General features: G+C 40.2%; 2 protein-coding genes across 4 annotated transcripts in view; one reads left to right on the top strand and one right to left on the bottom strand.

The window, feature by feature from the left end:
* The window catches only part of git1 (G protein-coupled receptor kinase interacting ArfGAP 1), a 28,441-nt gene extending 22,108 nt beyond the window's left edge, over positions 1 to 6,333 (bottom strand). For all 3 annotated transcript variants that reach the window (XM_031294944.2, XM_031294946.2, XM_031294945.2), the window contains exon 1: positions 5,911 to 6,333. In XM_031294944.2, the coding sequence (XP_031150804.1) occupies positions 5,911 to 5,962 (52 nt within the window). In that variant the 5' untranslated portion in view covers positions 5,963 to 6,333. The remainder of the gene's footprint in view (positions 1 to 5,910) is intronic.
* A 591-nt stretch (positions 6,334 to 6,924) lies between these two features.
* Positions 6,925 to 23,545, top strand: part of ankrd13b (ankyrin repeat domain 13B) — a 38,179-nt gene continuing 21,558 nt past the window's right edge. Inside the window, exon 1 of the mRNA XM_031294933.2 lies at positions 6,925 to 7,372. Coding sequence (XP_031150793.1) covers positions 7,265 to 7,372 — 108 coding nt within the window. The 5' untranslated portion in view covers positions 6,925 to 7,264. The remainder of the gene's footprint in view (positions 7,373 to 23,545) is intronic.

The following is a 23,545-nucleotide window of genomic DNA, read 5'->3' as shown; positions in this document are numbered from 1 at the left end:
CACAGTGCAACAGCACAGTGTAAGTTGTTAGTTAGTGTTGTTAGTTTGCACACAGCCCACATTGTTACTTCAAGTACCTTTTCCCATTATTTAACTTGCTAGCAAGCTCACTCACTATATGGCACATTTCACATTGTATGCATTTCACGAATTATTAATGTATAGGCAATTTAATGGATTACGTTGCATATTTCTAATTCCCATGGAAAGTGTCCCATTTGAATAGGTTAATCCTGGAATTTTGCAACCTTAATTACAATAAACCCATTAATATGCAAGTATTATAATGTAAATGTAAATTACAGTTTACAACCACAGGAGCCATGGGAATTGTTGGGTCTATGTATGGTATGATTTGAAACTATAAATAGAATTGAGTTGATTTTCCCCCCAAAGAAGACGTGTGCTCTACCTACACGGCTACCCTGCCCAGGTTTCATTCAAGGTCAAGACAATTATATGCTGCTTTAAGTCCTCTTTTCTTATTTACGGTCAAGTCAAGCATATGCTTCTTTTAGTCCTCTTTGCAGTACAAACTGTTAAATGAAATTTGTGGATATGTATACGCATAATGACTAGGGGTGGGAATCGATTGGCACCTCACGATTCGATTCCGATTCAGAGAACAAAGATTGGATTCTAAAACGATTATCGATGCAACAATTTTTTTATGTACATTTCCATGCGCGATTTTTAAAAATATACATATAAATCAGAGTTTGCTACTCAGAGTTTGCTAATCACTTCCTAGACAAAGCTGTGTCAAAATCTAAGCAGTTTTGTCTACTGAGGTTTTTGTTTTGTAGTCATTCCATGCTTAAGCCTTAAACATGCTTGTGAAAGTCACCTTCTCTCAGAGTAATCTTCCATGTCAGAGGCTCAGTCATGTTTAAAGATGGATAATTGGCTTCTTAGAACATGAAACATGAGATGGTCAGATGTAATGTGATAAAGTAGATGAACAGCCTGTGTTTTGCCTAATTATTTTATGTATGTCTTATTAGATCATGTGTATATATACAAAATTAATTTTTATTTTCCTTTTGGCCATTTTTGTGTGTTTTTTTTTTTTCTGCACTCTTGCCTAAACTCTAAGTTGTTGTCTATTATCCCATCCTCTTTCAGTCACTCTGTTTTCTGATTTGTACTTGTCTGGAGATTTTTAAATAAAAATCAACACATTTTTTTTTTTTTTTTTAATCGATTAACTTATCAGAATCGATAATCAAATCGTTCTAGAGAGAATCGCGATGCATCTAAGAATCGATTATTTTTCCCACCCCTAATAATGACACATAAAGATGAGAAACAGCATAAAGCTTAAGTACAGTGATCCTCTGTCACCAAAACTCCTATTAGTTTATACGTCTTTTAAATTGTGCAATGTGCAATTATCCTATATACACATATAGTATTGCATAATGCACATTGATAGCAAAGCAAGCTTGCACTTTAGAGGATATGCATCTTTGTAATTAATCAAACAGCTGTGTTAACACAAGTGTTATAATCTTCAGAAAATAATGTTCCTCAAAGTAGGGAATCGGCAATTAGAACAAATTGAATTTTGCAATTGCAATAATAATAGTGATATTTTACTTATAATCTTTTACAGTATTTAGAACACTGTTAACAGGAATATCTCAATATGGTTATATGAAGAACATATACATGAACACTACATTATCAGCCAGCCCTTGACATGACAACATGAGTTGTGTTAGTTACAGTTGGAAGATGCTATGCTATGTTGAAGTACCAAATACCTGGATAAAGCTGGATCATAGACACACTGAATATTCCATATGGTGGGTTGTACTATAGCTCCCCTCAGCCCAATATTCTCTATTAATTGTTACTAATGAACCAATGCATGCAGAGCCCTGCTTTCATAAAAGTGCTTACCAATACGGGGCTCAATTTGAGTCTATAATAATTACTTAAAGCAGTCATCTCAGTGTTGTTCAAAACGCCAGAAAACAATGTGCAGTAAGTAGGACTGAAGGTCAAAGTCAAGTCAGAGTCAAGGTAGTCTATACCCTTGACGATCCACTTCCAGGATTACTCCGTTGCCGCCGGAAAAACCGCCAGATTTCACTTATTTAGGCCAGATAGCCGTTGTCTTGGGCTTCCTTTGTGTTGGCATTTTAAACTCCAGTCGATTTATGAGGACTATGGTTAACCTTTTCTGAGATCTCTGCAGGGTAAATCCAGACAGCTAGCTAGACTATCTGTCCAATCTGAGTTTTCTGTTGCACGACTAAAACAACTTTTAAACATACACATGTTCCATCAGAAGAAGTTCCTTCCGAGCTATCCTTCCTATTTTGCAGCGGCACCGAGGCTTTTCTCCAGTGCTTAGCATTGTCCAAGACGATTGTGATTGGTTTAAAGAAATGCCAAATAAACCAGAACACGTTTTTTTCCCATCCCCGAATGCTATGGGGAGTAGCCAGACTCTCCTCCAGCACGCATGGGAGGAGGGTCTGGCAAAGCGAGACTAGAGTCAAGGAAACAGAAGATGTCTCACCATATTATATATTAGGCCTACTGGTTGTACTAAATATTACAGCAATATGTGAAAAGGGAAAATGTTAAATATTTTAAAACCTTTCTTCAATTTCAGATAAAGGAAACCACTAAAATGTGCATGATTCTAATCCCAGACCAAGTAAACTCTTAACCTTTCAGTCATAAGCAGCTTGGTATACTGTCTGTGCCAAATGTCAGATCTACTAGTTTACGACAGAACAGGTTTCCAAAATTTGGTATTTGTTTTAGTCTGGTACTGTATGATATTGCAGTGGTGTACAGAATTCTGGGTGGAACATCACTTTTTTTCTACCTAAGACATCAGAACAGATGAGTGTGAATGAGGTGAGGATGGGAGGGGAAGCAGCTAAGGCCAATGCCATGTCTCCTGACACTGGCAGACTAGTCATAGAGTAATATCAAAACAAATACACTTACATGCAAATGATGCATTCACAAACACACACATCTACTATCTGTATTAGTCACTCTCAGGCCGGGATAAAACTGTGGGTCTATGGTATTAATGAAGCTAAAATAGTCCATCATCAGATAAACTGACATGCTGTAAGTCTTTTTTCCCGCAGAAAAAGTAGCAGCAAATGCAAAATGGCTTTGATAAGAGCTATAGCCTCTTTTAGAACAGTAGCCTGTAGGCTTTAAAAGCCAGACTGCAGCAATTTAATTGCTTAATCTGAGTAATAAATAAAAAAACTCCCACAGACTAAACTATCTACTTGGCTCGCTGGATCAATATGAGGCTACACCATTAAGCAATTAGACTTGAAAAGACTATTTGCAGCGGGTATTAGGAAAATCTGCAGCATGACATAACATTGACATTTGTTTTTATAGTTGTCATTTAAGCCTGCATAAAACATGTACTATAATGAGTATACATGCTATGATATGATGACCTGACAAAGATCCAAGTAGGATCACAACTTTGTCATTATTAAACTTTAGTGGCATGGAGTAAGTGTGCAGGCGTTACCTTTTCTTCATTGACACGGTTTTCTGATAGCCTTGCACCTATGTGATGTGTATATAATTATTACTCTCCTTCAGATAATATGATGAAATTTAAAGTCTGGAAAACTCTGAAGTAAACCTTAACTGTGGCTTGCATTTACATAATTTGACTCAAAACTGGTAAGTTTCTACACTAAAACTTAAATCATATTTTACAATGGAGGAGTCTCACAGGTCTAAATAACCATTGTAATATCCAGGAGCAACATGTAGGTCCCACATGCTGGCCCAAGTCACTACTAGTAGTTGATTATTATTATTTCCTCTAACGCTTAATTCGACCAATCAACGGTCACGTCAACAGTAACACTTAACATAATACAATAAAGGAATTGGATGCCAGTGTCAAACTGCTCTAAATGTGTGCACAAGAGTCTCAGTTTCTTATTCAATTGCATCTGTGCTCAATAAAGTGTTTACTATCATGACAACATGATTCATTGTTGCTATAAACTGTGCATATTGCCACGGCGTGACATTAAAGCCTCCTGAGGCTTGGCTTGGACTGGGAGTATCAGTTGTCCTTTGTAGCCATGCCATCGAGTTATCCCCTAGTATGACACAAAGCTGGGTAGTAGGGAGGTGGCTTGTCACCAGTGGCTAGGTCAGCATTTTGCAGAACGCACTGCGTGCCTGTGCATGTTATCGTAAGGAGGGGCAACATGTAAAGAGCTGGGGATAGAATAAGAAATATACAGCTAGTAACAGGTACACAAACACAAACAAGTTAACCATCATTATGAAAAAAAACAGTAATCATCTAAGGAAACCCATGTAAAGATACAATTACCTCACAACAAACATCTTTTCCTTTTTCCAAATGTGATTCCCGATTAATGTCTGGTACATCACACATAAATCCCACTGTAAATTGTTATGCCATTCAAGGAAACAAGTTCAACTGGAGTTGGTTAGTCAGGTCAGATTTTGAAGGGAAATGAAATTGAGGGGGCAAGAGGACAGACAGCAGGAGGGTATGTGTATAGTAGTATCAGGGAATAGGTTCAAGTCATGAAGCAGAAGCAAGGTGAAGCCAGCAAGAATTTAAACACTGAGCAGTAGGGCCCTAAAGCTTATGACAGTTTTGCACACACAGAGACACACACACACACACACACGCACACACACACACACACACACACACACACACAGCTATCAGGGGGAGCAGCTGTGAAGAGGACAGCTGTTGTCATGTACACATGAATGAATGCAAGTGACACACAAACAAATAATCAAGTGCTTCAAACTAGACATGAGGGCATGCGAGAAAACTAAAGTATACAGGCAGAAGCAAAGGAGGGGATACAAAAGGTTGATTTGCCATAAGCCTGCCTACCTTTATCTAACTTTTAAACGGAGATGGGGGCAGAAGAGGTAAAAGTAGCCTACAAACATAAATGCTCATTGCAGCAGCCATACCTGTTTTATACACAACAATATGGATAACATAATTTTAATCTGATCAATGAAGCCTTTTTTATATTTATTCTTTTCGACTTAATCTGATAAATGTTCCACTTTATGGCTTTCAAATTATTTTGATCCTGTAAATTCCCATAGCGTTAAGTTAGTGACAATTTCATTTCTAAACTGTGCAGGAGACACAAAAGAATACGGTGAAATAAATGAGTAGCTATACTAGTAGAAAGCTTCACTCAAGTAGATTAGCTCTTTCAGTGTTCTCTTTTCAACGTCTACGGATACTGGCTTTAGCAATAACTTGCCGTTTAGCAAAAGTTAGCTATACTAGCTACCGTTGTAGCTAAGCTAGCAACTTTAGCCCGGTACACATTATCAAAACGCCGCAGGCTAGAGCTAACAATAACACACTTGGTTTTAAATATAATCATAATAATTTATGTCAGTACACTGGGTGTAACGCTAAGCTAAATGTGTAATAATGGCCAGCAACGCAGTGAGTCAAAATCGCCTGCTTCTTAGCCAGGCTAAGCTAACGCGTTAAGAAGTCTGTCCCGGCCGGTCACGAAAATCAAAACAAACGTCTCTCCAAGTAGGAAGCGACATAAATGTGACACTCGGATCGTCCGCTGCAGCAAAAAAACTGTTATCAGTCGCATTTGGTCCTGGTCAAATAAATATAGCTACATATCAAACTGCTCAATTAACGTTGAGCAGCTATTAGCCAAAGATTTTCCCGTTGTGATACACGCCTATTTTTCAGTTTATTTTGGGCCTAAGCGACGCTTCGAAGCCCTGGCCGTTTTCCTGCTCTGCGGACCCGCTGACAGTGACAGCAGCGTCGGCCCTGTTGCCCCATATGTCGCCCTCCCGACGTATTGTTTCAGTATAGTGGTCTATTTTTGATTTATTTTCTTCCTCCCTTACCTGGCGCACTGCAGTCCGCGCAGACTTCTGTCCTTTGTAGCTTTCTTGACATCTCGAAAGTCGCTGAAACCGAGAGGTGGATGTCGGCGATGATGTAGATGATGTATAACTCCCCCGAGCTACCGACCGACGTCTGCAGTCAACCGATGCGGCCCCTGAATCCCCGGAAGCCGGGTGGTGCGATCGGTTTTCCCGGCCAGCTGACAGTTGAATTTCCCGTTTGTTCCTGGCTTGCGGTCCCTTCGCCCACGTCCACTAATGTTACTGAACTCAAGTCTGGAGCAAAGTTATGAGAACATAGTTAATCTGGCTGTTTGTATGAACCTCATATCGGAATATTTACTAAATCTTTTCGCTGCACTGGCTGCAACTCACCGAGAGACGGCAGCTCTCTACCTGTCAGTTTCCGCACACACACCCAACATCCCTCCCTGCAGCCTACCTATGGAGGGACAGGGACGGGTGAGGGGGCAAAAATAACCCATGTCTTTCATAAGTTAGTTAGATTTCACAGACAGATCAAAATAAAGTAAAGTTTTTTTGTTTTTTTTAAATGTGCTTAATATGAACATGATATAAATGGTAGCTGGTAATGTGGTAGCTATCAGATAAATACAATATATCTAACAGAAATATGTGGAACAATTTTACGTTGCTGTTATTATTATTATATGCTATTGTTGTTATCACATTTTTTATTTTATTCTGTCATACATTTTTAACACAAATTCTAATGCAAAACACAAAAAAATTATGTCAGTATAAAAGTCAAAGACAAAATATAGATTTGAACTAAATATAACAAAAATATAAACATCATAACACAGATGGTTGTAAAAATAAAACTGAAGTATGCATGGAACAAAAAACGACAAAAAAAAATTATAATTAAAAAAAAAAAGTATAATTTATCTTTTTTAGGGGGCTTTATCACAACACCACACTAACAGCGGATTGGCTGAGTGTGCGCACATTTCATTGCAGCTTGTCGATGCATCTTTCTCAGTCACCACCGGATGGGAGGAAAGGAGGAGGATAGAGTGGGCAGGGGAGAAAGAGAGAGGGATGCAAGAGGTGGAGGAACGGGTGGTTAAGAAATGAAGGTGTAGCCTTATCTACGGAGACAATCAAACGAGGGGTTTATTTCTGTTAAAAAAAAAATTATACAGGTCTTTGCTGTTTATTCTAAGCAGAGCAAGCAGATACTCATTCACTGTTTCTGACGCGTAAGGCTGCCCTTATACGCCGCTGGGCATCACCGCCGATCAAGGATGATAGGTTAGCGTAAATTAATAACAAAGTAGCCTTACAATCCACAGTGACGAAAAAGCAGGAGGCAAACTATGATCCGAGGATGATTTCTGCTAAGAAAACTCCGGAGAAGAGTCGTTATCCTATCCACTATTTGGTGTGGCACAACAAACACCGACAGCTGGAGAAAGAGCTGGCAACGAACGAGCAGGTGAGACGGTGAAGAGCGATCAAACGCATCTCTGCTTACAGACATAGGCCTGTGTCTTCATTATAAGTGTTAATGGGCGTGTGGGTCCATATATTTTATAGATGGTGGTACAGTATAGATGCCACGGAGCACCTCATTCAAGAACCTGGTCAATAACTGGGAATAGTGCAGTTATCTGTGAGGTGGAGAGGCACACTTGTAGACTATATCCTCAGAGTTGAATTTACACTATTTTCTTTTATCATTCATTTTCAAATCACAGAGTATATCATACTTTATATGTCAATTATCTATTATTTACTGCATTGTGGCTAAAAATAACCATCATCCAAGTAATTCTAATATGCATGGGAAGTGTGTGTGTGTGTGTGTGTGTGTGTGTGTGTGTGTGTGTGTGTGTGTGTCTTTGTATTTGTCAGAGGTGCTTTATGCCTGTGTGTAAGCGGCATTATTGCGTGATACTCAAAACTGTAGGCTCTCTACCTTCCCACCAGCACCTGAACCATTTATGAGTGGGTGAGACCGTGAGACAATGCAGATACTGTGCATGTGGGTGAACAGTTACAAACCACCCCAGTGAATAGAGTAATGAAATCATTAAGGTATTGTAGGTTTCCAGAGAAGGTGTTTGTCATAATCAAAAGCATGGGAAATTATTTTCACCCACTGGTAAAATTGGAGTACTTCAGCTTAGAGTGAGGGACTTGATAACACGATAAGAATTACACTATTCATGCAAATTCAGTAATTCTTTTTTCAAATGTATACTGAAGTGCTCTGCTTCTATATAATAGATGCAGGTTAGCAACTAAACAGATTTCTGAGTGCATGCATAATGCAGCGGTCTCAAGACATCACACTTCCACACACATGTACGCACACTATAGCCTACACATATGGCCACTGTTCTTGTGGTTACAAAATCATAACCCTGGAGGCTTTTTCTTTACACCAAAAAGGCCAGCATTTGCCCAAAGACAGCTATCAGTTGGTTTACCATAACCAACTGTTACAGTCAGGGAGTGTGCTATTGACATTATCCATTCAATCCTTGACCATAATTATAACTATTGGGAGATGAATGGCAAAACTGAATACACCTCACAGTGATGCTCTAAGAACGTACTTAGACCTCTAGTAAAGTCAATGTCAGAGGTAACACATTGTATTTCCTTGAAAGGGGAGCGGGTAATGAACCAAGTATTCTCTTGAGGCAGAGGAGACAGCAAAAGCTTTTTTCCCGTTTGTAGCTTTGCAGTTGTTGAATACCAATGTTCTTACCCTGTTGGCTCAACACTGAATTGGAATGAAACAGATGACTCTTTATTGGTACTTTGGTTTAAAATGCATTATTACATTCATGCAGGAGCTACACTAGTGATGTGGCTCTAACTAGGACAGTGTTAGTGGTCACTTGGTTTGTCGGTCCAGAACTTGTCTTGACAACTATTGGATGGATTGCCATGAAATTTGAAACAGAGCAGACATTCGTGGTCCCCAGACGATTCATTTTAATGTCCCCTGACTCATCCTCTAAATGGACAAAATCCAAAACTGGTTCAAAACCTTTGCTGATGCAGGATGACTCAAAAACTAGTGACCAAATTCCCATCAACCTCAACCGTACCTGAGATTTGCTGATGTGAAATGATCAAATGTTACCCAAATATAAATTATTGACATAGATAAAGGTAATATTTCACACCAAGTTCTCTAAACTGAAACTTTAGGCATGTTTGGGTTACACAGATAGACTCAATAAATTAGTCCTCACAACGCCATTGCCATTCATTTTTCAGGAACCCTTGAATCTATAAATATTTTATGATGCAAATGATTTTACTCCTCTGCTGTGCATTTGGACCCAGGACCTCTATATCATATCTGATCTTTTTATGAAGTCAGCCAACTGCCTTGTAGTTCCTTTTTCTTTGTGGGAGCAAACACAAATCTGTTGAACATCTCAAGTACCAAAGTGTTCAGAATCAAAAAAGATTTGATGCTGATCCTTAATAAATCAGCATGATAAGTCACCCTCATCTTTTCTCTCATTTCTAAAGTAATTCTCAGTGTAGAGCTGTCTCTACCAATTATCATGGTCAAAAGATGTCGATATATTCTGCAATGTTGTTCACCACAGCAGAAACTATATGAAACATGAACACTGTGTGACCTTAGATTCATGCAAAACTGAAACCTATGCCTACCGGCACCATCTATATCAATGGATTCCCTGGCTTCTTGACTATATTGGAATTCCATATTTATATGGCTTTAAAGCTGTTCAATGCTGTCAAAAAGAAGCTCAAACAAAAAAGAAAAGAGGGAGAAAGACAGAGAATAGGACTTTTTCCATTTTTCACAAGCATTATTCCTCGTTCTTTTCATGCCAGCTCCAGAGGCACGCTTGCTAGACAATAAACCTTAGGATCAACTATCTGTGTTTGACGGTAGATCAGAGCAAGTTGTCAGGAGACTGGTAGTAAACTACTAAAAACAAACTTTATTTCTTTCTTCCAGTGTCCCCGTCTCATTGTTGTTGAACTTCTGCTCAGTCTATAACTGTAACTATTCAAATGTTTATCTCTTGGTCTCTTGCTTTGTTTTTATGTATTTGTGTATGGGTGTGTACACACATAAGTATGCATCACGGTTTTGCATGTGTTGTATAATGCAGTGTTTTTTTGCATAGTCAAACATTTTACATCCTACAAGACTTTATATGAGCTACTAAACTAATAAAATGAGTATGTCAGCCTTACATCCCGGAACTTATTCCACATCCACTTTATGTTATAAACTTTAAATGGTAACCTAAGCCACTATAGTCTATATGTGTGGTGCTGCTTAAACTAGTACAGCACACACTATCATGCTCCAACCCCAAGCTTCTGTCAGTCACACACACACACACACACACACACACACACACACACACACGTGAAACACACATACATACACGTGTGATGCCATGACAGGTGTCAAGAAGCTTTCTAGATATCTGTGGGACTCTCATGGCTATGGTCGGTTCACCACCATTTTGACAGCATTTTTAGTTGCATGCTGCAGGAATAAGTAAGCCATTATTAATTAGTATTTAAAATGTAAAATGCTACTCTCTCTGTAGCTGCTAAAATGTCTGCACAAGTAAATCAGGACTCCCAGTATTTCCAAGCCCTAGTGGGCCTGTCTGTGATGCATAAGGACACTGTGTCACAGGCACTGACTTAGATTTGTATCCTCAAAATTGAAATATTGATAATGTGAAAATCAAGGCCACCAATCTACATTTGCGATTAGGTAAATTGTGTGGCTTTATATTCTAACGTGTACATTTGACTAGTAGCCAACGAGCTGCAAATGGTTGAAACCGTCATTATGTCATGTTTGTTTAGTAGTAATGTAGTAATGTGGTAGAAAAAAATGATTTAGTATATTATGGAAATGTAATTACATGTTTAAGAATAGATGGTTTTCTGTCATGGTAAGGTAAGGTAAGGTAAGACAGGTCATAATGGCCTTCACACCTGGCCAACTTTGTGTGAGGAAATGCCGGCTATCTGGTGGTTAAGATTAGAGGGACCATGATGTGCTCTGCTCCTGAATGATTGGTTCTGTCCGATAATTGGAGACACTGAGACTGACCACATTAGAGATCTCATTATGATGTCTTATACAGGATTGCTGAACATATCAGATGGACACAAAGTTAAGCTTTTGGTATGATTGTGTTGATCCATACATGCTGTAAGAGACAAGTCTGGAAAATTAAATCCAGTTCATGCGGTCCTTGATTGTCTTATACTGTTTATTGTAACTATTTCACATTTGATTGACGGGATAGCTCACAGAGAGATTCTACACACACTTGACATATACACACATATATACTTGGCACACAAAAGTGAGTTTATGATCCACCTTTAGAGAGAGATTTCTACTGTATTGTGAGCATCAGCCATTACAGAAAAAAGACTAGGGGAGCATAGACAGAGAAGAAGAATATTGTAAATACATATGCATAATATTATTACAATACAGTGCATTGTGTGATAGTTCCTATGATATCACATTATGGCCATGCTGTTAACCCAAATAACAAAAGCGGTATTGTGCAGATACTGTATTGCATGATAATGGTTGGTCTCTGATGAATTTGGGACCACTTAGCTGTAGAAGAACCGTATAATATCACTGACAAATTAAGCTAATCTACAGCCGTCTCCATATCAGAGCTTTTTAAAGCCTGCCCAGCCTTTGGTGAAATGATGAGACACATGCCATTTCACCATGTGCATGCATCCAATATTCGGCACTGTTCCTGATCGCACTCTTATTTCCTTCAAGCACTACAATGCAATGAATGGCTGGTTAATGATATTTTTTTAAATGGCTGTTTTCCAACACTTGTGATATGAGACTGTACAACTATATGTAGAGAGACCTTATGCTTGCCCAATCTTCCATAAGCAGCATGTAGCAGATTGTATGTTTGAGTGAGTGAGGGGAGCAGAAATGCTACCACAGCAGGCTACAGTGAAATAATTTGTACACCGGCTGTCTGTGTTACGACGCAAAGCCAGAGAAAGGAAACTGAACAAAGTAACAGGAGTGGTTGAATAAATGCAGGGACACATAGCTGACTACAGAGAGAAGTACAAAGGAAAAGACATATATGAAAGGAGTAGTAAAATAGGCAGAATAACAAGTAGTGGGGGAAAAAAGAAGAGATGAGAGATAAATTTCTGGCTGTGTTTACCAGATTCATAAAATAAGGTTACTACCTACTGCTGTTAAAGACAGGTGAAAGCAATGAAGAAACATTGAGCCAAGAAGTGGAGGCGCATACAAGGTGATGAAGGGAGTGAAGACAGAGTGTAAAGAAGAAGTGAGGAGGTGGGGGGGGGGAATAATGACTTTAACCATGAACAGAGAGTGTCTTGGGTCCATGTAGAGAGTGATGGTCTATCTCAAGACGAAGGCAGGGAATAACAAAGATCTCAGCTCTTTCTCTCTGTTTCTGATCTTGTCCTCTCTGTGACTCTGTGTCTGACCCCAGCTCTCTTTTTCACTCAGTGTATGGTTTGATTGTAATGCCCTCGGCAAGGTGCTAATATTAAATCAGCATTCTAAAATCTTATGCAGGGTTTCTGGCATGATTGAACGAAGCCATAAATTAATGCTCACGGGTTTATTGCATTCACTCTGAATCTTTACACCAACAATCTGCTATCTACTTGCAACTGTCTCTTACAAGCTTCTTCTTTTCTCTTATCAGCCTGCTTCTCCCTGTTTCCTCTACACATCCAGCCACTGTATAAAGTTTTCCTTATCTTCTATCCCCCGGTGCCTTTCATCCCTCTTTAACTCCATCTATCCATGTATCAACCCCACCTTCACCCCTCTTACTTTCCTCAGTGTAATGAAACCCAAGTCCTAATTGCAGCGCAGCAAAGCCACAAAGAGATGCCATGAGGGCTGGGTTGGGTTCAGATTTAGTTAAGTTGCTGAAAGCTTTTAACAGAGAGAGAGAGAGAGAGAGAGAGAGAGAGAGAGAGAGAGAGAGAGAGAGAGAGGGAGAGAGAGAGATTGTCAGTAATAGGTAAAAAAGAAAGGGAGATTAGTGAAGGAATAAAGAAAAAATGTGGTAGAAAGACTGGGTGGTGAGGAACAAATACATAAGGAATCAGAGAGAAGAGATTAAACACCCACAAGAAAAAGATAGCAGACCGGAAGCAGTAAACAGTGGCACGAACAATGCCCATGATAGTAATAATTGTTTTTTGTGGCAGTCATCTAAAAATGATTCATGTCATCACTCCTGGAAATCAAGTATGCCTACCTTGAAGGAAAGAATGGGCATTTTTTTGCTTAACGTTTTAGGTCATTAAGTCCTTACTGCCCCCAACTTCATCACAGTGGGGATGATTTGCCTGTGCTTTTTCTGTTTGATCCCTGTGTTACTGAGCCTGTAAGGTCACCACCTCCACAATAGGCAAAACATCTCCACATCTGAATGAACTACCATGTTTGGCTGTAGGTTTAATGCACTGCATTGATGCGGTTTTGTTAGCCAGCCAGCATCTCGTTAAGAGGTCGTCATCACCCAGGCCGTGCTCAGCAGGCGCGCAAATGTCCAGACCTCAACTGGGAACATGGTCAAAAACCCTGAGTAGCTCCTAAGCCCTGTGATCATGCATTACATACAGAAGGCAGTGTTGGAAGAGTCTGGAGGGCCAAACCCCATTGTTCTGGTAGAGGTTAATGCAGGGGTGAAGTTCCAGTCAAGTTCAATAGGTCCATGATGGCACGGCACCAAGGATGAACTATCCTTAGATACCCACTGACTGTTTAGTGGTTGATGTGCCATTGCAGTATGGACATTGGTATCAGTGTCTGATGGGGTTTTTGTCCAGATTTTCAAAAAGGGTGCATGGTGAGTTAGATTTAATTATCAGGAAATCATACTATTAAGCCTCCCTGTAAAACGTCTGTGCAGGATACTGGAGGGTTTGCAAGCGTTAGATTGCCAAGATACAATGCAGCTTTTTAGCCCTGGAACAGTGGATCAACTTTAACCTCCTCATAGATTGTCAAAAAGTCCCCTCTCCTGTTAATGATTAAACAATGGATAAGCAAGTCAGCCCACGAGTGGTGAGGATATTCCGCTGGGAGACATTAAGGTGTTTTCCCTGATATTCACAGATGATGCTGTTTCTCGAGCCTCATTTGCCTGCAACCTCCACTGTGCAGCACTCTGCTGTATGCATGTTGTTGTGTCTGAGCAGCAGCAATAACTAAAATGAGGGTTTATTCTTCCAAATCTGAGGCTACGATTCTCTTCTGAAAAAAGTTGGCTTATCCTGTGAAGGTGTGAGGGTTAGCAGCTGTCCTAGGTGGAAGAGTACAAGTATCTTATGAGAGCAGCTGGTTGCATCAGCTGCAGTAATATTGATGCTATTCTGGACAATGGTAGTAAAGACTCAGCCTGACGTTAAGGCTTGTCATTAGGGTTTTTCTTTTTGACAGATTATAACAATTTCTGTGGTCTCCAGTGTAAAAAAGTTTAAGCAAGTCCATGCATTGTCAAACGTAATGTAAAACATCACCCTGAATTAAAACATGTTTTTTGAAATAATCTTTTCTTTTTGCTTTCAAGAGGAATTGCTAGCTATGCTGTTAAAACCCATTTTAGCAAAACCAAGGCACTTGAACTTGTCCCGTTGAATAAATACCAATAAATCAATACATGTAAACAAAAACATTTTAAGCCATCATGATATTCCCTTAATTTGACCAGGACATTTTCTGCCCGGTAAATGCTATATGTCCCAGAGAAAATGACCCTCTGATTTCATTATTAGGCTTAGTGCAACATCTCATCCCAGAACACTGGGTTTACCTGAAATTGCTACATAATTCACATGCTCCCATACTCACACAAACACAAGAAGAAAGTGACAGCTGTGATGTTTCACTCCAATAGGCTACATTATGTGATTATGCTCTTTTATAATCTGCCTCAACCAAAAAGATTTGCTCTCTCCATCTGTGAGTGTGCCTGCATCTTTGCGAGTGTGAGGAGAGATAACAAGTGCTCTCTCTCTCTCTCTCTCTCTCTCTCTCTCTCTCTCTCTCTCTCTCTCTCTCTCTCTCCCTCTCTCTCTCTCTCCCTCTCTCTCTCTCCCTCTCTCTCTCTCTCTCTCTCTCTCTCTCTCTCTCTCTCTCTGTCTCTCTCTCTCTCTCTCTCTCTCTCTCTCTCTCTCTCTCTCTCTCTCTCTCTCTCTCTCTCTCTATGTGCTGCCCTGCATGTCTTTCCTTGCATTTTTGGTGAGGTTTGTCAGCTCACTGCAACAAACAGGTGTAAACCTCTTTAGATAAGATAAACATCAGAGAAACTCTCTCTTTGCTTCTGTTGCCATTCTGACAGGTCCATCAGCATCCCACCCATTTGTACTTTCTTTATCCATGTGTGTGTGTGTCTTTTTGTCTGACCTGTTCTGTGGAGATTGGGGTTGACAGTAAACTGAATTAAGTGCAATGAAACAGAGACATTACATATGCTGGAATGTAGGTCATTCTAGTATTTTCATCTGGTGATTTGGTACATTTGGTCTTATATCCAGCGCTTGATTTCACAGCCCTTAAATGCACCTGCAAAAATGGATGGCTGTGTTACGTTACATAAGTGTGAGATGCTGCGAGAGGTTTTGTTACTCGTCTGTGGGGTAATCATTACCAGTTTGTCCTGTCATTTCATATCTGAAGCAGTGCCCCATTGAAAATAGATCAGGGTTTCACAGCAGTGTAGCATTTGTCAAAGTCTCCTCTGCATCTGGAATCACAGACACGAGAAGGGAGGCAGGGGGGAGAAAGAGTTATTTTTATACTCCTCCCTCCCAGAGCCACCCTCTGCTCCTGTGCGCCCCATGCACAAACATTTTGGCAAAGCTGCTGTATGTGTATGCACAGTTTTCTGTGGGTGTGGGTGTGTGGTGTTTGTATGAAAGATTGATGTTGGCCTAAGTACCTGCCAAGCTGCATCAGGCCAGGCACACACCGAGCAAGGGAGGGAGGGGGAGAGAAAGAGGGGGTGAGGGGGAATGAGAGGCGAAGCAGATGCCACAGATAGAGATGCTTATCAATAATGCAACCTCCACTGAGCTCACTATGAAGGGATGGCAAGATTGGAACGAAAAAAAAGTAGAGGGAGGGAAGAAGAGGATAACTAGAAAAGTCTTGCATTGCCAGATCTCCACAGCACAGTGGAGTAAGGTCTGGCTCCTCCACAGATAAGAAATAAAATGCTCTGGGTTCTTTGCATTTTTTAAAACCAAACACAATTGTTTAATCGACACAGAGACGGTGGCTTTGCACAATGGTCTCGAGAAGGAACTTGTTTTGGTAGAACATTTGGACACTACAAAAGAAAATGCCACATAAAATATTAATTGAAGTTAACTCTTCACACAATACAGTAATGTGAGCTATATAAATTAGCTGGATACATGGTTAAACGTGATTTGCTCTTACCAGTGTATCGCTGTGTGTATTTTGTCCATAGCAAATCCCCAGCAATCGGTCCCCAAACGTCCCAGGTAGATAGTAAATGCCTGTAAACTTTTTACAATCATTCACCAAAAGAACCAAGCTTGCCTGCCTTGTTGCACAATCCAAATTTTCTTCAAAACTCGCCATTTTCGGCATGTAGTTTGCTAGCTCGAAGTTTGTTGTTGTTTCCCGAAGGGAACAGAGTTTAAGAACAACGACACACAGAGCGGAAGGTGAGGGACATCCGGCGGCGTGGGATGTGAGGCCAGGAAATGTACTGTTGTTGATTCAGACTACTAGAAAAGAGTTTGATCATAAGACATAAGAGATAGAGACAAAATAAAGAGTAAATGGTGCGAAGGAATGAATTGTGAGGGTGACCAAGAGCAAGTTAAGAGATACTGAGATACAAAGTTTTTTAAAAGGGGAGGAGGTGTTAAAGAAGTTAAATAGAGGAAGAATGCACATATGCAGATCTGCCACAGTGAGAAAACAATTGATTCTCACAACTCGTTATACAGTAAATGCAAAGTCTTTGTCTTATAACAAGGAACTATATGTCACCGAGAAAATTCTCTTCTTATAATGAAACAGATTGACATGATGCTGACGGGGAGACATTATCCTTTATTTTTATTTTTTGGGGCATTTTTGGCCTTTATTTTGACAGGACAGCTGAAGACATGAAAATGATGGGGGAATGACATGCAGCAAAGGGCCGCAGGTCGGAGTCAAACCCTAGCCCACTGCGTCAAGGAGTAAACCTCTATATATGGATACGCGCTCTACCAACTGAGCTATCCAGGTGCCCAATTTATCCATTTTTAAAAGGCGAGACATCTGAAAAATGATATTGAAGGCTCTGTCAGCTGGTTGCCTGGCAACCTCATGGTGAAGTCAAGATTGCATTAAGTCACTGCGCTCTGCCAAGAAATAGTCTACACAACAAGTTGTTTTTTACAGTTTGGTTTTTATACAGATATATGGATTTGAATGGCAGGGTCACTGCCATAACCAACTATATACATTTCTGCATACATACTAACATTCCAGTGACAGTTATAAAGAAATACCACAACGCCAAACCCTGGATAACCTCTGAAATAAAACAAAGCCTGAGAGACAAGCACACAGCTTTCAGGATCAGTAACTCGGCTGGTCTCAGAATCGCAAACCGTAATATTACAAATAAAGTCTTCCAAGCCAAACTACATTTCTTTTTTAAAGATTATTTTGTTGGGCTTTTCCGCCTTTAATTGATAGGACAGCTAGGTGAGAGAGAGAGAAGGCATGCAGGAAATCATCAAAGGTCAGACTCAAACCCTGGACCTCTGCATCGAGACATAAATCTCTCAGTATATGGGCACCTGCTCTACCCACTGAGCCAACTCGGCCACAGAAAATTACATTTCAAGAACAAACTAGAGCACGTGTTTATTAACATGAACACAAAGCAAGCTTTTCAGATGGTCAAAACCTGTGAAGACCTGTGCCATCGAACTCGCTCCAGTCGTTCACTCCCTCTTCTGTGAATCCTACCTGACTGCCACAACACCCATCCTCTGGAAAAGTGCAACCATAATCCCTGTGTCCTGGTATTGTGCATGCTGGCTCACTGTCACACTGGCATAGCATTTTGGGGCACTTGAATAGAACGGAGCCATCCTTAATGGCTTAGTCTCTGTTAAATACTTACTTTGGATCAACTGTGTTGCATGTAAATTGCAATATATATATATATATATATATATATATATATAGTTGATTTGATTTGTTTAATGTTATAAGTAACACCTTCTCTACTACGGCAAGTTGAAATGTCTGCTGTGAACAAAGGCTTATTAGATACATCATGTCATCATAATGTGATTGATTTACTTATTACTGATTTACTTATTGTTTTAATGATTTACATTTTTCTTTAGACAATTAACCAGTTTGGGATTTAACTCACGAAATCATCTACTTATGGAGGGCAATAAAAAAAAAACGTAATCTCGCCCCAGAAATGATCTACTGTACATAATGTGTGTCAGCACCTGTGTGACCACAGTATGCCCTTCATTGTAATTTCATTGAGTGAAGAAGGGGTGCTAAGAAACAAGCAGGGATGACATAATGTCCCAAGCCACCAAGTCAAACAAGGCCAATGTGTGTGTGTGTGTGTGTGTGTGTGTGTGTGTGTGTGTGTGTGCGTGTGTGCATGCGTGTGCGTGCGTGCGTGCGTGTGTGTGTGTGTGTGTGTGTGTGTATTAAAGTTTTTTTGTCTAGTACTTTATTTAGAATTCACAGTGTAAATCGTGTAATGTAGCTAATGTTAGTATAGCAGAACCCCATCCTCACAGAACATGTTAAGCTTGCTAGAGTGCTTGATTGACAAATGATTAACATTACGTTACCTAACTTTACCTTGGTGTTATTGGTGGAGGTTGTGTGCTTATTGTAATTAATGAATGAGGCATGCTATCGTATCCTGGTCGTATTGCGTCGAGTGTGCACAATTTCACATCACTTCCTTCTCCAAGCTCGGGACCAGAAAGGGTCCGACGGAGGAGGTGGGCCTGAGCCTGTAACTTTGCAGCTAGACCCTTCTCTAAATTTGAGCTTTCTATGTGCTCTCTTAACTCTGACCACCGTCTCTCACCATATTCAGTTTCTATCTTTCCCAGCTACCTTTGATGCAAATTGGCCTAAATGAACCACAGCTAATCAGTGAACCTAGAGGCCGACTTTTTTTTTCTAATAGCGCTCAAAGGTGTCATCACAAATAATTTATGAATAAAGGAGAGCCGGTGATGGAGAGGTTGCTAGATCAAGATCATGATCCAGATTGGGGATGTCTGACCCTTTCAAACTCCAGTGAAAGTGTTGAGAAACTCGTTGGTGAGAATATGAATGTGGCAGCAGGTTTATGATGCTCTCAGTCAAGACGTTCTGACTTTGAATAAGGTAAAAAAAAATAAAAATAGGAATGAGGCCTATTGTGAGACATCAACAAGCTGACATGTACTCAACAACATTACAGGCTTTAATTTGACAGGCTTACTTAGAGGGCATGCAATGAACATAATTAATGTAGCAAATAATACTGCGTGTCGAGTAGTATAATCTATCACCAAGAGGCCAAGACAGGTGAAATATGTTCTCCTATTCTTGCTTTTTTAATCATTCTTTTACCAAGACAGGAGCTCCATCAGGTGTAGATGAGCAGATGGGGAAGCAGAAGCTATACACTTCAGTGGATTGCTCTGTTGTTTTCCTGTCATCCTGTGTTATATTTGTTGGCAGCATCCTGTACTCTCTCCGATCTGTCTCCCTCTACATCCTACCTTGCAATCACCTCACTGCTACCCTTTGTTGACTTTCCCTCCCTCTCTTTTTGTCTCTGTCCACCTATTTCTGTTTAGCCTCGCCCTTTTTAGCATCCCTCGTTCACTCCTCTCTTCCCTCCTCTCCAGCTCCCTTTGTGTCTTTATGCTGCATTTCAGCCGTGTACCTGCAGCTCTTGTATCCAGAGTCAATGAAATTGAGTACAGCTTTGAAATAAGCTTAAACTGATAATCACCAACATATGCAACAACTTAAAGGGGGAGCAATGGATAAAAGGACAGCTGCGAGACAACATTTTAAAAAAATGAATGAAGAGCCAAGTTGCTCATTTTTCTTTCTTTTTTCTGTTCTGTTTCATCTATTTCTTTTACCATCAGCTTTGTTCCAGGCTCTCTGTTTCTCTCGTCTTTCTCCCTTTCATGTGCTTACAACAATACAGTATGTGAAAGATTTCTTTCCAAAATACCATTTCCATTTGGGAGGGAAATGTTTTCCAAGGCTCAATATGAATATTTAGGTTGTTTTTGCTTACACAGTCTTTTTCTCTTGTGTTATTTAAATGATGGACACCCTACTTCAGACTTTTCTTCCTGTGACATTGATAGTTCTTCATATTTGTGCTGCCCAAGCACCCGTCTGCAGTGTCCTTTGAGACACTGTTTGTGGTACACATGCACACACACACACAGGACTGAAAGTGGCTGTATTTGTATATGTGACACACCATATTCATTATCCAGCATGCACAAACAAAGCTGACTGCTCTCTTTCTTCCCCTGCGTTGCTATGACGTTCCCACCCTCTATTCCCCAGTCTCCACGGCTCCTGAGGGACTTCCTCATGTTGTTTTCTCCTTCAGCTCCCCTCGCTGCCTCCTCCCTTCTAACTCTCTTTCTCTGTCTGTTCTTTTCCTTACCCCTCCCCATATCTTTATTTGCCATATAGCCATCACTTGCAACAGCAATCTGTCACTCCTTTCTTTTTCTCTCTTCCTCCATCTTCGCCTGACTTACATGTTACAGTTGTTGCAGACAGGCAGTTTCTTTCAATAGAAATGTATCTAGCCACATTATTTTTGTCTGTCTCTTTCTCTCCAGTGTTGCTTTTGAACATGCTGTGGAGAGCAGAGAGCTGTTAGTGGAAAGAGTGGATAGTTAGAGATTGTACAACGATAATATACCCATTAACACACTGAAACTGTGATATCATGTTCTTGTTATCGAATTACGTTTTTCTAAACTCAATCCAGTACGTATTTAAACAGTTTAGGAGCCTGTCCTTGTGTATTTAAGCATTTGTATGTGTATCTCCGTGTGTGATTTGCATGTGCACCACATGTGGTTTTCCTCATTTCCTTTGCAAATACCAAAAACAGAACCCTGCAGTAACTGACTGATAATGTAACGACTTTGTCTTTCTGGCCCTGCTCACAATGTGTTTCTTGGAGCATAACATAACATTCTTGTGTTGGACAGTAGCTGCCACTGTCATTTTTGTTAGGATATTATACACTGAGCGTAGTAAACAGACAGGGCAGCTTTTTTATATTGAGTTTTTGAGTTGTTTGGTTTATTCTCAGCTGCTTCAAAATTCACCCTTAATACATTTCTTCCCTCTCCACTGCTTTGATATAAAGATTTATTTGGATCAATAAGGAGTGCGGCCTCTTTCGTGAATTCACCTGCTCAGCCATATTTCTGATACGTCAGATATTTATATTATACACTCAAACCCTAAAAAAATAGTGTCATTTTATTCCTGAAAGGAATTGTTTACAGCCTCCTTAAAGCTCCAGTGTGTAATGTGTTTAGTTGTTTATTATCAAAATCTGTGTTGCCCATTCACAAACTTGTCATTTTTCGTGAATATTTACCTCCACATTCAATTCCAAGTATTTCTATTGGCTTGAAATTTTACATTTGCATTCACATGAACTGGGGTAGACACTCCATATTCATGCGCCATCTTGAAATACGTTAGCTGGTAAGGGACATTCAGGACATACTGCTCCGCCTTTCACGTTTTCGCTGTCATGTCTGAAACATGGAGGACCACACGTATTCAAAATCCAAATTTCAGGAACAGGAGTCTTCTTCTTCGCCCAGAAAAAGAAAAAGGATATTGAAAATAGCAAGAGACCGGCTTTTTGAAGCGTGAAGGCTACCGTAGCTGTAATACATACTTTGAACCGCGTGGTGCGAGAGAGTTGATTGCGATATATGACCTCAACGCTAGATGGGAGAAAATCCTACACATTGGACCTTTAAGGTCTTTATTAACATCCTGATTCTGAGTCACGCTACACTTATCTTTGAGAGTAATCATTAATTAAACATCAAGCCTGCAAAGGACCGACAGAACTGACCTTGGATCAGCCTAGGTCTTGAATAATGGTGGCTGTCAGCATCTGTTTAATTGGATGGCAGATCTGAGATCAGTGCAGCACTGCAGAGACAGCGAACGCCTCTATGCACAGTGGTGCATAGAGCGGCCTGGGAAATAAAGAGGGATGGGCAGTTTCATGCAGACAAATACAGCCAGTGATTGATTAAATAAGAGACAAGGTATCTCATCAGGTGTACAAGCAACACAGCTCATGTAGTAATAAGCAGATTGTAAGTAACGTGGGCACTGCTGCTGTTTGACATATGATGCTGTACAATCTGTGGCAAAGGGTGTCAATAATGAGTGACTCACCCAGTCATCTTTTCGACATGTGTGTGACATATGTGAAACACTTTAAGACCTGCATTACACTACAAGTCAGCAATACCTTCTCATTTCAAAGAAGTATTTTATGAGCCTTTCTGATTCAATACAACACTTTTTTTGCGGAGAGTTAGATGAGAAGATTTATATCACTTTCAATCGCTGTACACTAAATCTGCAGCTACATTAAGCAATTAGCTTAGCATAAAGACTGAAAGCAGGGGGAAACGGCTAGCCTGCCTGGCATGTCAAAAGGTAAAAAAAGAAGAATTGGATTATCACTTTACACCTTGTTTGTTTAATGTACATAACCTGCTGGACAGGCTCCAGTACTGCATGTGCAGAACACAGCTGCCAGGTTCTCACCTGCACCAAGCCTTGGCAGCACATCACCCCCACCCTCATCTACCTTCACAGGCTCCCAGTAATGTCCCGTATCTCCTACAAAATCTTTCTCCTCACCTACAAATCCCTCCATTCCCCATGCCCCCCATTTGATATCAGACCTCCTCCAGCCCCACCCATAATCTGCAGTGCTCAGACACGGGTCTGCTCACCATCCCCCAAACCAGCCTGTGGACTCTTGGGGACAGAGCCTTCAGTGTGGCAGCCCCCACCTTTTGGAACTCACTCCTGGTAGAGACCTGTATGCTGCATCTATGGACACCTTCAAAAAACCTACCTGTTCACCAAGGCCTATGGATAATAGTTAACTCTGTTATCCCCGGCAAACATTGCCACTATTATTTTCTGTTCTTGTGGTATTTGTTTCTGTCTGTCTCCATATGTGTAAAGCATCCTTGTATCCACTGAAAAGCCACTATACAACTTTGTATTATTATATTTATTATTATATATTATTGTTATTATTAGGTAACATGTTAAGCTTTAGAGGTGGTGGGACTTACTCTGGACAGGCTAGCTGTTTCTGCTTCCAGTCTTTATTCTAGGTGAAGCTAATTGTCAGTTGGCATTGTTCAGGGCTCAAAATAGAGACTTTTTTTTTTTTTTTTTAGCCTAGCACAGCCCAATAACCTCCTTTTTTGATTTTATTTGTTTGGTTAAAAGATACATCAAAAACCA

Source organism: Sander lucioperca, chromosome 5 (assembly GCF_008315115.2).
Source record: "Sander lucioperca isolate FBNREF2018 chromosome 5, SLUC_FBN_1.2, whole genome shotgun sequence".
In the NCBI taxonomy this organism is placed as follows: Eukaryota; Metazoa; Chordata; class Actinopteri; order Perciformes; family Percidae; genus Sander; species Sander lucioperca.
This window is presented reverse-complemented; position numbering and strand designations above follow the sequence as displayed.